General features: G+C 41.5%; 1 protein-coding gene across 1 annotated transcript in view; it reads left to right on the top strand.

The window, feature by feature from the left end:
* The first annotated feature begins 241 nt into the window (after positions 1 to 241).
* Positions 242 to 15,023, top strand: part of LOC141052993 (uncharacterized) — a 136,821-nt gene continuing 122,039 nt past the window's right edge. The window contains 6 exon segments of the mRNA XM_073550316.1: positions 242 to 374; positions 504 to 683; positions 767 to 890; positions 974 to 1,071; positions 1,263 to 1,371; positions 5,374 to 6,534. Of these exon segments, the coding sequence (XP_073406417.1) occupies positions 297 to 374; positions 504 to 683; positions 767 to 890; positions 974 to 1,071; positions 1,263 to 1,371; positions 5,374 to 6,534 (1,750 nt within the window). The 5' untranslated portion in view covers positions 242 to 296.

Below are 15,023 nucleotides of genomic sequence, written 5' to 3'. Positions count from 1 at the left end.
ATTGGCATCATGTAACAGTATGTGACAGTGAGAAAACAGCCTCCACATCGTGCTGTACAGTAACAGCAAAGATCAGGGAAGAAAGGGATCTTCCAACAATGGAGAAATAATAAATACAAAATCTTCACGTCACATCTCCTCATCTGTTTCCCCTTATTATCCCCAGTTATTGTGTTATTACACAGGATTCTTTATGATGTGACATCGTCATCTTCTTCCCATTCAGGTCTCTAATATCGGATCCTCTAAGTGAATAGCTTCTATATAATAGAATTTTCCTTATTGACTCATCAAGGATGGATATGGACAAGGACAAGATGGTGGACAGGATATTACACCTCACCCTAGAGATCCTCTTCCGGCTTACTGGAGAGGTGAGAGATTCTGATGACGTCGCATTACATCATTCTTATCTATGGGAATAACAGATGGACAGAACTGGAGAGGTGAGGACTCTGGAAATGTCTGTAGTGAGATTTATTAATGTGTCTCTCCATAACCAGGATTACACAGTAGTGAAGAAGACCTCTAGTGAGCGCTGTCAGGACCCTGTGTCTGAGGAATGGGGAAGACCCCTGAGCCCAATCACTGGTCCTCCACCGCACCCCCTGATACATGAGGACATCAAGGTCCAGAAGATCCTAGAACTCACCTACAAGATGATTGAGCTGCTGACTGGAGAGGTGACACTGCTGGGAATGCTGGGACATTATACAGTAATGCTATGAAGGGACTGGGGGGATGATGGTGTCATTGTATGTGTCAGGTGCCTATAAGGTGTCAGGATGTCACCGTCTATTTCTCCATGGAGGAGTGGGAGTATTTAGAAGAACACAAAGATCTGTACAAGGACGTCATGATGGAGGTTCCCCAACCCCTCACATCACCAGGTAATAGACAGGACTAAATACACATGGCCTATAATTATCTGTATGTAAAGAATGAATTCAGTCCCTGTATGTGTTTCCTCCAGTTCTATCCAGTAAGAGGACAACGCCAGAGAGATGTCCCCGTCTTCTTCTCCCACAGGACTGTAAACTAGAAAATCCCAATGTTCCTCAGGATGATCAGGTAGATGGAGAGAAGGTGTCATGAGATCTCCCCTATGATGTGTAGATGGCTGTGAAGGTCTTGTGTTCAGTCTCGTTTTATCCCCCCATATTACACACTGAAGGGCCATTTTATTAGAAACATTTTGTTAATAATTTATCTTTTCAGTTTTTCTGAATCATTTCACGCGACTTTTGCAATATTTATTTCAGGGTAACGATATGAGCAAAATTACTATAGAGCCATGTGTGATGGATGATGTGCGATGTAAAGAGGAAACCTATAACTGTAAAGAGGAGATTCCTACATATGACTATCCAGGTGAGTAATAACCATAAAATGCAGAGAAGTCACATCAGGGTAAATTACTATACAAAAAGGGTTCAACTCCGTACAAACTCCAGGGTTTTGGGACTTATTTGAAAGCAATAGCTTTATAGCAGTTTCTGTTAGAAAAAAAGGATTAACTTCAAATAGGTTCACAATAAGCAACAGAAAAACCCACTATACTTATGCCTTGATATGTCTCTGTGTGTGGTTGATGGCTCTTATGACTGCATTTTCATAATTTTTTCGATCCTAAGGAATGAAAATTAATGTAGAATCTCTCCTGAGCAGTAATACTTTTTCTACCTTTCTAGTCAGGACTTATAGTAGCTCCAATGGTGCCATCATAAATGAGTGCAACTCCGGTTTATTGCAGTATGTTGAAAAATTCTCTCTAAATGTCTAATATGTCATAAAGAAACTCATCCGGGCCAAAATATTGGCACCTATGATAGTTTAGATTGTCAAGTGCCAACTTGTCACATACTATCATTACTCCAGAGATGTGACAGTTTTTGTCTACAGTAGTTACTGCCCAAAATCCTCTGATTTAATAATTTTCCATTGCAGACAGTTTGTGTTCCTAATCAGGCCCCACACTGTATCTTATGATAGCGGTAAATTTAGGATGACATTTTTTACATTTATTTTATGAAAATATTGGAATTTTGGCAGTGTAGAAAATGTAGCAATTTTCGTTATTTTTATGACTTTATACAAGATGGTTATAGCTCACAGAATAGATAATAAATAACATTTCCCACATGTCTACTTCAGATCAGCATCGTGTTTGAAACATTATTTTTTTTCTTTTAGGAAGTTAGAATGGTTAAAAGTTTATCCTCAATTTCTCATTTGCTAACAATTTACAAAACCAATTTTTTAGGGACTAGATCATATTTGAAGTGACTGACATGACAAAAAATACTCCAAAAATACCCCAACGTGACACCATTTCAAAACTTGCACCCCTAAAAGCTCTCAAAACCACATTCAATGAGTTCATTAAGGCCAGACGGCATCCAAAGTGACTCCCATCTGCCTCGTTAAAGGAGATCCTCCACCTCTTTTACACAATAAAAACTGTTATAGAAAAAAGAATTGTTTTTGCATCGCTAAATTTTGAGAGCTAAAACGTTTTTATTTCTCCTGTAATGGAGCTTTACAGAGGTATGGTTTTTTTGTTGGACAGTGTGATGTTTTCACTGATATCAGTCTTATTTACCGTATTTTTGGGGCTATAAAACGCACTTTTTTCCTGCAAAAATGGGGAGCGTGTCTTATAGTCTGGATGTACCTGCTCTAGCTGTGATGGGGAGGTGGGGGAGCGGAAGGGGTGGAGCAGTGGGTCACAGGAGGCAGGAGCTGGCGGCTGCGGCTAACTCCTGTGCCCCCTGCTATAGAGAAATAAATATTCACTGGAAAGCAGTGAATATTCATTGCTCTTTAGTAGTGAGCACAGTGTTAGCCGCAGCAGCTGGCTTCTTGCAACTGCTGGGCGTTCGCGTGTGCCTGCTACAGGGAATCTGTCACCCTTTTTTTCGATTATGAGCTTCTGGCACTGACATCAGGGGCTTATCTACAGCATTCTGTAATGCTGTAGATGAGCCCCCGCTGAAACCTGAAAGAGAAGAATAAAGAGTTAGATTATACTCACCATGGCGTCCGTTCCGGTCCAATGGGTGAAAAATGAGGATGAATGACCTCATGGAGATCAACATCCAACACTGCGGAGACACCATCACATGCTTCTCAACGCAGTGAGGCTAGAGCATTGCCCCCATCCCTTATGAGAAATATGCAAAAACATGTAAATCAACAGCCGCGGAGACACCATCACATGTTTCTCAATGCAAGCAATGACTAGCCAGGTCATTCATCCTCATTTTTCACAGTCTTTACTAGGCATTGCTCCTACTAGCCAGTTTCCTACTCCACACTGATGAGGGGCAATACCCCGAAACAGCTGTCTGTGGATGGATACCATGTTTTGGCATAGGTGGTTTCCATCATTGGAGACTGCCCTTCCCGTGGTTGTTCCTTCCCGGTGAAAGACCTGGCTAGTCATTGCTTGCGTTGAGAAACATGTGATGGTGTCTCCGCGGCTGTTGATTTACCGGTCCAATGGGTGTCGTGGTCCGGTCCGGCGCCTCCCATCTTCATACGATGCTGTCCTCTTCTTTCCTTCCTGTCGTGGCTCCTGCGCAGGCGTACTGCTCTGCCCTGTTGAGGGCAGAGCAGTGCTACATAGCCGTAGCCACAACAGAAAGGAAAGAAGAGGACGGCATCGTATGAAGATGGGAGGTGCCGGACTGCAACACCCATCGGACCGGAACGAACGCCAGGGTGAGTATGATCGAACGTGTTTTTCAGGTTACATCGGGGGCTTATCTACAGCATTAACGTGTTTTTCAGGTTACATCGGGAGCTTATCTACAGCATTACAGAATGATGTCGGTGCCGGCAGCTCATATTCAAAAAAAGGGGTGACAGATTCTCTTTAAGTCAATACATACTCACTGCTCTCCATTCCCATAGGCGTGGAATTTAGTGAATATTCATTCCCTTCAGTAGCGGCACACTGCAGGAAGCCGGCGGCTGCGGATAACACTATGCCCTTGGCACAGATTAGGCGGGCACTGCTCCTTTGCCCGCATGATCGCAATGATAAGTTTACGTCATTTTGCAGGAAACCCTTCCCAACCATTACGTAAACTTGCATCACTTTTGAAACTACTTGGAGGGGCCTGTATTTTAGAAAAATGCACCCCTCATAGTATAAAAACGCATTCAGGAAGTTTTACCCTTTTATGTGTACCACAATAATCAACAAAAATTGGAATGAAAAAAGAAAATGTAACTTAAATTGTTGATTTAACTAAATTATTTTCAATTTCACAAAGAGAAATAGTAAAATTGGAGCTCATAATTTATTTTGCAGCTTCTTTTGAATTGGACAAAATGTTACTGTTTGGGCAGGGCTTGGAAGGGAAGGAGCGCCATTTGGCTATTGGAATGCAGATTCTGCTAGAATAGTTTGTTGGCACCATTTGCAGATCATCTACGGTGACAGAACAGCAGAAAAACAGAAAGGTTCATAAAATTGACTCAATTGTTCTCAGTCAATTCATCTTTAGGAGTAGTGACTATTTTGACTCCACAGGTGTTCTCTGGAAACTAGCATTCAATGGATGTTGGAGAGGGGAAAATTGCCAATATACCATTTTAGTTGTACAAATAATGGTGCCCAGCTTGTGCTTCTGGAGACACGCACACTGTAAATGTTTAAGTGGTTTCTTCCCGTTACTACAATGCTTAACATCTGGACGCTAACAGTGTTCAGGCAAACTGCAGGACTCAGAAGCAAGGGGGACATTTGGCTTTGAAAGCACAAATTTTGCTGGACTGGTTCATGGAAGCCATATTGCTTTTCAAGAGTCCTCCATCTATTTTATTTATTATGCTTTGCTTATATAGCTCTATCGTATTCTGCAGCGCTTTCCATACATTGTTATTGCTGTCCCTAATGGAGCTCACAACCTAAATTTCCTGTCAGTATGTGTGTGGGGAGAAACTGGAGGAAACCCACTCAAACATGGGGAGAACATACAAACTCCTTGCAGATGCTATCGTGCTGCCCTTCCAAGAGTCCTTTATTTTCTAATCATGTGGACACCCTCTATTTTTCCATTGATAGATGGTGAATGTAGATGCAGTCGTCTTTGGGGGGGTGGGGTGGACTGGAAGTCTTTTATTGATATTTTGTTCTACAGAATCCTTTTTGGAGGTTTATTATTGCAATATTTACGAGGAAGAATGAACAAAGAGGGTCAAACCTATTATTCTACTGGTTTCTGCTCTGAGGTTTACTGTTAGATTGTGCATAGTTTTTGTCTTAGAAAATGAATTTAGCTAAATAACGTCAACATAAGTTTTTATGGATATTTTTAAAATCTAATTCAGGATATTTTATTTAAAAATCTTTATTCTTGACAGATGACTGCGCCAGGAGATCAGAGGGACTACTGACATCTTCAGTTTTTAAATTTGATGACCTTAATATCACACAAGATATAACTGATGTTTATGCCACCATTCCAGAAATACCAACATCCTTTCACAGCCAAGATCCATCATTTGATAATTTTAAACAGGTCCAATATTCTGATTCATTTAGCCAAAATTTAGAGCTTCGTACACAAAAAAGAGTTCATGCAGGGGAGCAGTCATATTCATGTTCACAATGTGGTAAATGTTTTATAAATAAGTCAAAACTTGTTACACATCAAAGGACTCACACAGGTGAGAAATCTTTTTCATGTTCAGAATGTGAGCAATCTTTTGCAACTAGATCAAAGCTTGTTACACATCAGAGAAATCACACAGGGGAGAAGCCATTTTCATGTTCAGAATGTGAGCAATCTTTTGCATATAGATCAAAGCTTGTTACACATCAGAGAAGTCACACAGGGGAGAAACCTTTTCCATGTTCAGAATGTGGGAAATGTTTTCCATCTAGATCAAAGCTTGTTACACATCAGAGAAATCACACAGGGGAGAAGCCTTTTTCATGTTTAGAATGTGAGCAATCTTTTGCAGACAAATCAAATCTTATTACACATCAGAGAAGTCACTCAGGGGAGAAGCCATATTCATGTTCCGAATGTGGGAAATGTTTTGCACAGAAATCACCTCTTTTTACACATCAGAGAACTCACACAGGGGAGAAGCCATTTTCGTGTTCAGAATGTGATAAGTCTTTTGCAGATAAATCAAATCTTGTTGTACATCAGAGAAGTCACACAGGGGAGAAACCATATTCATGTTCAGAATGTGGGAAATGTTTTACATATAAATCACATTTTATTAAACATCAGAGATTTCACACAGGGGAGAAGCCATTTTCATGTTCAGAATGTGAGAAATCTTTTGCACTTAAATCAAATCTTGCTGCACATCAAAAAACTCATACTGGGGATAAGTCATTTTCATGTTCAGAATGTGGGAAATGCTTTACACGTAAATCACAACTTTTATCACATTGGAGAACTCACACAGGGGAGAAAAGATTTTCATGTTCAGATTGTGGGAAATATTATGCTTACAAAAGTAGTCTTACTAAACATCAAATTTCTCACAAAGAGGGAAGTCATTCTCAATCCTAGGTGGTAAATATTTTACTCAAATCATATTTTGTTCATAGAATCATAGAATGGTAGAGTTCGAAGGCACCTCAGTGGTCATTGTATCCAAACCCCTGCTTAATGCAGGATTCACGAAACCATCTCAGACAGATGTCTGTCCAGCCTCTATTTGAAGACTTCCATTGAAGGAGAACTCGCAACCTTTCGTGACAGCTTGTTCCACTCCTTGATCACCCTCACTGTCAAAAAGTTTTTTTCTAATATCTAATCTGTATCTTCTCCCTATCCGTTTCATTCCATTGCTTCTCGTGTTTCCACGTGCAAATGAATATATTAATGATCCCTCTACACTGATGTCCCTTCAGATATTTGTAGACCGCTATTAAGTCTCCTCTTGGCCTTCTTTTTTGCAAGCATTTCCAGATCCTTTAACCATTCCTCATAGGGAATACTTTATAGTACGCATACCATCCTGGTAGCTCTTCTCGAGCTTGCTCCAGTTTTTCGATGTCTTTTTTTTTTTAACCCCTTTCCGACGTCAGGCATAATAGTACGCCAACCCTGGACTCCCTCCGTTTGGTGTGGGCTCCGGCGGTGAGCCCGCATCTTTCAATGGGACATGTCAGCTGTTTTGAATAGTTGATATGTGCCCGCAATGTCTGCAAGTGGAATCGCGATCCACCCGCGGCTATTAACCTGTTAAATGCCTCTGTCAAATGCTGACAGCAGCATTTAACAAGCGCTTCTGACCATCGGGCAGGATTCACGCCCACCGATGACCCTATCAGATAATCGTGGGTCACTGGTACGCTGGCATGACAACCAGAGGTCTCCTGGAAATCTCTATGGTTGTCAGTGCCTGCTTGCTGTGAGTGTCACCCAGTGAGTAAATCTGCTATATAGAAGCGATTTGTTCATCGCCTCTATGTAGCAGAGCCAATCGGGTTGTGGCAGCTTCTAGTCTCCCATGGAGACTATTGAGGCATACCAAGAATAAAAAAAAAAATGCTTTTAATATAAAAAAATGAAAAAAATATAAAAGATTAAATCACACCCCCATTTCCCATTGAAAATAATATAAAAATATCAAACATAGACTTATTTAGTATCGCCGTGTTCAGAATCGCCCAATCAATAAAAAGGATTAACCTGATCGCTAAACGGCGTAGTGAGAAAAAAGTAAAAACGCCAGAATTACAGTGTTTTGGTTGTCGCGACTTTGCATTAAAATGCAATAATGGGCGATCAAAAGATTGTATCTGCACCAAAATGCTAACATTAAAAACAACAGCTCGGTACGCAAAAACTAAGCTCTCACCCAACCTGAGATCACTAAAAAAAATGGAGACGTTACGTGTATCGGAAAATGGTGCATTTTTTTTCACAAAGTTTGGAATTTTTAATCACCACTTAGATAAAAAAGAACCAAGACAAGTTTGGTGTCTTTGAACTCGTAATGACCTGGAGAATCATAATGGCAGGACAGTTTTAGCATTTAGTGAACCTTGGAAAAAGGCCAAACAAAAAACAAGTGTGGGATTGCACTTGTCTTGCAATTTCAACATGCTTGGAATTTTTTTCCTGTTTTCTAGTACATGACATGATAAAACCAATGGTGTCGTTCCAAAGTACAACTCGTCCCGCAAAAAACAAGCCAACACATGGCCATATTAATGAAAAAATATAAAAGTTATGGCTCTGGGAAGAAGGGGAGTAAAAAATGAAAACGCAAAACCGAAAAAAAGCTCAGGTCATGAAGGGTTTAAAATGTGGTGCCCAGAACTGGATATGGTATTCCAGCTGAGGCCTGACCAAGGAGGAGTAGAGGAGGAATAATAACTTCACATGATCTAGACTCTATGCATCTCTTACTACCTCCTATAACTGTATTTTCCTTTTTTGCTGCTGCATCACACTGTTGACTCATGTGTAGTATATGATCCATTGGTATACCCAAGTCTTTTTCACATGTGCTGTTGCTTAGTTCTATTCCCCACATTTAATAGATGTATTTTTTGTTTTTCTTGCCCAGATATAGAATCTTGCATTTCTACATATTAAATACAATTCTATTAGTCGCTGCCCTTTGTTGAAGCATAATCTAGATCCATTCTCTGGCTTCTCTAGTACTAGCTATCTCTCTTAGCTTTGCATTGTTTGCAAGTTTGATTAGTGTACCTTCAGTTCCCTTATCTAGATAATTTATAAAAATGTTTAACAGAGCCTTTTGGTACCCCACTTGAAAGACTTTTCCAATTGGATGTGCAACCATTTGTTACCACTCTGAGTACGATCAGTGAGCCAGTTATGAATCCACCTAATCATAGCCTTGTCAATCCCATACTTGCTCATTTTTTCTATAAGGCTAGTATGAGATATTTTATCAAATGCTTTCCTGAAGTCGAGATATACTATATCTACCACATTTCCCTGATCCACCCAGTCAGTGATTCCATCATAGAATTAGCCTAGCATGACTTATTTGCTACAAACCCATGCTGGCTCTGGATTAATTACTGTTTTCTTATCCAAGTACTTACATACATGCTGTTTAATAATTTGTTCAAATATCTTTCCTGATATAGAAGTAAGGCTCAATAGCCTGTAATTTTTTAATTTTCTGGCTCTGTTTTCTTTCCTTTTATTGAAGCTAGGGACAACATTTGCCCTTCTCCAATATTCTGGGACTTCTCCTGTTTTCCAGGATTTTTCAAATATTCTGGCTAGTGGTTCTCTAATTTCTTCTGCTAACTTTTTCAGTACCCTAGGATGTAATTCATCTGGACCAGGAGATTTAAATTAATTTAACTTAGCTAAGTGTTGACCACAAAGTAAAACTCATACAGGGAGAAACCATGTATTTTTGACAAACTGTACAAGAAAACATAGCAGACAGTCAAAATAATGCAACCAATATGTGAATGAGTGTAAAGGGGAAGTGTTGGTGGTGTTTGTGTGTGTGTCTCAGAAGCCCCCTTCACATCAAAAGACAGTGTGTTTGCCTTTGACAAATGAATGCCCACAAAGGTCATATCAAAAGCAGATGCACAAGAGTTTTGTTAAGGTAGTGGCAAATTGATAAAAAAATAAAAAAAGTTTAGACCACTCCGCTGGTAGTTGTCCTCATTCATTGCAAGACTATATGCTGTATGTGAATGGCCTGTGATAAGGTACATAGTGCACAAGATACGGCCCGTTCCAATCATGTGCCATCATTGTCTCGTCCTAACTAACTAGCCACATTTGTCAGATCACCTTATGCTGACGATGCACTGTCTTGTCCTGATTAGGCACATTACTGTCAGACTACCATATTCTGACATATAAGCTGCACTTGACACTTTATTTGTTGTTGTGATATCTTCATTGGTTTGACAATTGTATTCATTGTGTGATTGGCCATAGTAATCAGGGATGAACAGGGCCAGAAGGGTCAAACTTTGGGGAGCGGGGGCGCCATTTGCACATTGTAGGGTGCCAGCCTCCACAGCCAGATAGGGACTTGAAAGTGTATTATTAGGTGGAGACTTTTTCCTATCCCTTTCTTGAGTGATATTGTGTAGAAGGGTGGCAACAATGACCTTGTAGCTTCTGTTTGCTTCCATATTTATCTGTGTTGTGTTGGATATTAATCTGAAGTTGCTGAAAATTTAGCTTTGTATAGACCAGATAAATATCGGCTGGATCTAATGTTATGATCTATATGCCAGCACTTACATGTATAAATTATGGGATAGATTATGCGGATACATCAGGAATTTTTCTGAATTGTTCAGTGATTCTGGGATATCTTTTGGCGTTAGAATTGTGGTCCCAGCCCCCTTAACCAGGGCTGAACAGGTCCAAAAGGGTCAGCCATCAGTGAGCGGGAGCACCAGATGTAGGGTGCCAGCTTCCGCAGCAAGGCAGGAATAGGACAGCGACCTTGTAGGGTGAGGCACTGTACGCCCCTTGTTGCTCATTTATCATCCCGTTAGTATTTATGGTAATGGTGGTTCTATATTTGTTCACATACAGTTGAGCTCAAAAGTTTACATACCCCGGCAGAATTTTTTCATTTCTTGGCCTTTTTTCAGAGAATATGAATGATAACACCAAAACTTTTTCTCCACCCATGCTTAGTGGTTGGGTGAAGCCATTTATTGTTAGACTACTGTGTTTGCTCTTTTTATTCATAATGACAACCCAAAACATCCAAATGACCCTGATCTAAAGTTCACATACCCCTTTTTTTAATATCGTGTATTGCCCCCTCTAACATCACTGACAGCTTGAAGTCTTTTGTGGCAGTTGTGGATGAGGATCTTTATTTTCTCAGATGGAAAAGCTTCCCACTCTTCTTGGCAAAAAACCTCCAGTTCTTGTAAATTCCTGGGCTGTCTAACAAGAACTGTGCACTTGAGATCTCCTCAGATTGGCTCAATGATATTGAGTTCAGGAGACCGAGATGGCCACTCCAGAACCATCACTTTGTTCTGTTGTAGCCAATGACAGGTCGACTTGGCCTTGTGTTTTGGATCAATGTCATGTTGGCACGTCCAAGTACGTCCCATGCGCAGCTTCCGGGCTTATGACTGCGAATTTGCCTCCAGTATTTGCTGATAACGTGCTGCATTCATCTTTCCTTCAACTTTGACCAAGTTTCCTGTGCCTTTGTAGCTCACACATCCCCAAAACATCAGCGATCCACCTCTGTGCTTTACAGTAGGAATGTTGTTCCTTTCATCATAGGCCTTGTTGACCTCTCTCCACTTAGTAATGTTTATGCTTGTGGCCAAAAAGTTACATTTTAGTCTCATCACTCCAAATGACCTTGTTCCAGAAGTTTTGAGGCTTGTCTCTGGGCTGTTTTGCGTATTGTAAGCGAGATACTTTGTGGCATTTGCACAGAAATGGCTTTCTTCTGGCAACTCAACCATGCAGCCCATTTTTCTTCAAGTGCCTCTTTATTGTGCATCTTGAAACAGCCACACTGCTAGTTTTCAGAGAGTCCAGCATTTCAGCTAATGTTATTTGTGGGTTTTTCATTGCATCCCAAACAATTTTCCTGGTAGTTGTGGGCGACATTTTTTTGGTCTACCTGACCGTGATTTTGTTTTTACAGAACCCCTGTTTTTCCATTTGTTAATCACAGTTTGAACGTTGCTGACTGACATCAATTCCTTGGATCTTTTTATATCCCTTTCCAGTTTTATACAGTTCAACTACCTTTTCCCGTAGTTCCTTTGACAATTTTTTTGCTTTCCCCATGACTCACAATCCAGAAACGTCTGGCTGGATGAAAGATGCAAGAGTCTGTCTGGATCCCAGAAACTCACGCAGCTTTTATGTGCACACACTGATTACAATCAAACAGTTCACAGGTGAGGATATTACCTTTTAGTAGCCATTCAAAGGGTCCCGTTTCACATAGCGACGCACCAGCGATCCCGACAATGATACGACCTGGTAGGGATCGCTGGTGCGTCGCTACAAAGTCGGTAGTAAGCTGCCAAACAGGCAGATCTCTTCAACGACGCACCAGCGATCCCGACAACGATACGACCTGGTAAGGATCGCTGGTGCGTTGTCACACAGCAGCTATTCTGAACTATTCCAGCCTGCGTCCCTGAGTTCTGCATCGCCAACGAGGTCACTCGTCGGCGTCAAACACAGCGATGCATGCTGGCCAGCGGGACGCCGACGATGAAAAAATGGCCCAGGACATTCGAGCACGATCAGCGATAGGGGGGGCGGGCGATCGCCGCTATGTGTCACATGTAGTGAGATAGCTGGCGAGATCGCTGTTGCGTCACAAAATCGGTGAGGCTTCAGCGATCTCGCTATGTGAGACGGGGCCTAAACCCATTTGTGTCAACTTCTGTGCATGTTGTCAGGCCAAAATCACCAGAGTATGAAAACTTTTGATCAGGGTCATTTGGATGTTTTGGGTTGTCAATATGATTTAAAAAGAGAATACACAGTAGTTTGACAATAAATGTAACTTTTCTGTACCACAATAATAAACATGTTCATATTAAAATATTATTTACATACGTGATCCATTCCTTCTTTGTAGGAACATCTGGTGTGATCCATTACAATTAAAATAGGATGTCTCCCTCTCCCCATCTCCCTAATCTCAATCCATAATGCTGGGGTAAGATTATATATACAGAGACCACTGTACAAAAGTATTAGTGCTACAGCAACATCACATATTTTATACAGAACAATGGCGCTATCTCCATAGTTCTTAATACATGTAGATCAGACAAGGTCCTCGTATTCAGGCAGTTTCTATTTATCTCAATTGCTCTTTATATGAAGATCCGTGTCTCTTTATATCGAGTAGAGAAGCTCCAGGGACAAAGACCCCATCTTATACTAACACGCTGGAGGCCCGGAGTATCCAGCCATGGTGTCCATAGTCTCTCATTTTTGGTTCTAGCGGTTTTTTTTTTTTTTTTTAGAATAAATCCCTTTCTCATACAGTCCTGTAGTAATGACTTTGTTAATCATGTTTTGTGGGAAGGTTCGTCTAAATCCATCTACATGTTATCAATTTATGTGCAAGAAACAATAAACGTCCTACCGCAGTTTTACCGAGCGTGTCCAGTGTCCGTTCTTCTACATACACTAATAAAATAACCTTGTAGTTTCCAGCCAAACTTGCCGAGTATGATTATACAATTGTAATAATTTTACTCCATAAAAATCTATTCTGAGCATTGAAGGTGTGTTGGACCACAACATATTGACAAAAACTTCTATGAGGGAGGTTAAATTCCTCCTCGAGAGAAAGGGAAGGGCAAGCAGAGCACAGACAAATGTCTGTAGCTAGTCAGAGGCTGTCCACACACCCTGATCTCCTACTAAATAGAAGAAGATGCTATCGAGGGGATGGCTGTTGCTAGAAGCCAGGAGCAGGCCATTCCCCTGATCTGTGATGTAACATCCCAGAATGGAGGGGGAACACAAAAGAGCAGCTTCACATCACTGTGAATAGCAGATACTGTCAGGAATAAAATCGGCACAATAAATTTCAGCTCTATAGTTTTTTGTTTTTTTTATAAACTTATCTTTAATAAGTTTTTGAAAAGTGAATACAAATACGAAGGTGAACACCGGGTACTAGTTGTGTCACAATTAGTAGGTAAAACAGTATTTCCGAAAAATTTGGAAATGAAATGAAAGTAAACGCAATCCAGGTAGAGTCACTGGTAGTACAGTGGTTCACCGTGTTTTAGGATATGCCGGCATGGTTACTGAGACTTAAACATTAAGTCATTATATATTCATGTGAATTAACATAGAGGGGTAATAAAACAAAATACGAGAAGAAGTTAAAACCAAAAACATAGATACTGTGATAAAACACTCCGGGATCTCCTTTGCTGGGGTCAAAGGTCACGTGCGTTCAGTATGAAACTCAGGCGCAGAGCTGGATTCGGGTATAACTGACACTGGGTCAGGTTTATTCAAGGTGAAAGCAATGCAGAAGGAAATAAAACATAAAACAAATCCTTGCCTGTCCGGCACTAACTAAACAAAGTACAACCTAACTACCAACTGGCGGGCTTCTCCCGTCCAGCCAAACCACAGTTGCAGTGGGCACTGCTTCCACTCACGTGTGTGTCTCTCACACAGACAGGCTCTCTGTGTTCCCAGGCTGAGACAATCACACAACCACCTGGCATCCTTTTATATCCACCTCCCATTATCCATTAGTAAGCAGGTGCGATACTGACCAGACTAGGCCACATAGGAAAGGAATCTGGGCGAGATATACCTGCCCTCATCCACTATTCCCACATGATTCTCACATATCCCCCCCCCCTCTGCTCAGACCACTCCGGTCGAGCAATGACACCCGCCAAACAGTGCACTCGGGACAGGGCATCTGCGTTTCCCATCTGTACTCCTGGGCGGTGCTCCACCGTAAAAGTGTAGGCCTGCAGGGCAAGGAACCACCGGGTCACCCGGCTATTCCGTTCCTTGTTCAAGTGCATCCACTTGAGAGGGGCATGGTCAGTGATCAGCCTGAACTTTCGGCCCACCAGGTAATATTTGAGGGCCTCTAGAGCCCACTTAATGGCGAGGCACTCTTTTTCTACGACTGCATACCTTTGCTCGTGTTTATTCAGCTTCCTGCTGAGATAGAGGACTGGGTGTTCCACTCCGTCCCTCACTTGTGAGAGTACGGCCCCGATACCGGTATCAGAGGCATCCGTTTGTACCACAAACTCGCTGCGGAAGTCCGGAGTCACCAGTACGGGCTGAGAGCAAAGTGCCCGTTTTAGGCTATGGAAGGCTTCTTCAGCCGCTAAACTCCATTTAATCATGACGGAGTCTTTCCCTTTTGTAAGATCCGTCAAGGGGGTAGCGATGGCTGCAAAATTGGGTATGAACCGGCGATAATAGCCGGTGATCCCCAGGAAGGCTTGCACCTGCTTCTTGTTGACAGGTTGTGGCCAGTCCTGAACCGCCTGAATCTTATCAGCCTGGGGTTTAACAACACCC

Source organism: Dendrobates tinctorius, unplaced genomic scaffold (assembly GCF_039654945.1).
Source record: "Dendrobates tinctorius isolate UK_male_01 unplaced genomic scaffold, ASM3965494v1 ptg000164l, whole genome shotgun sequence".
NCBI classification, from domain to species: domain Eukaryota; kingdom Metazoa; phylum Chordata; class Amphibia; order Anura; family Dendrobatidae; genus Dendrobates; species Dendrobates tinctorius.
This window is presented reverse-complemented; position numbering and strand designations above follow the sequence as displayed.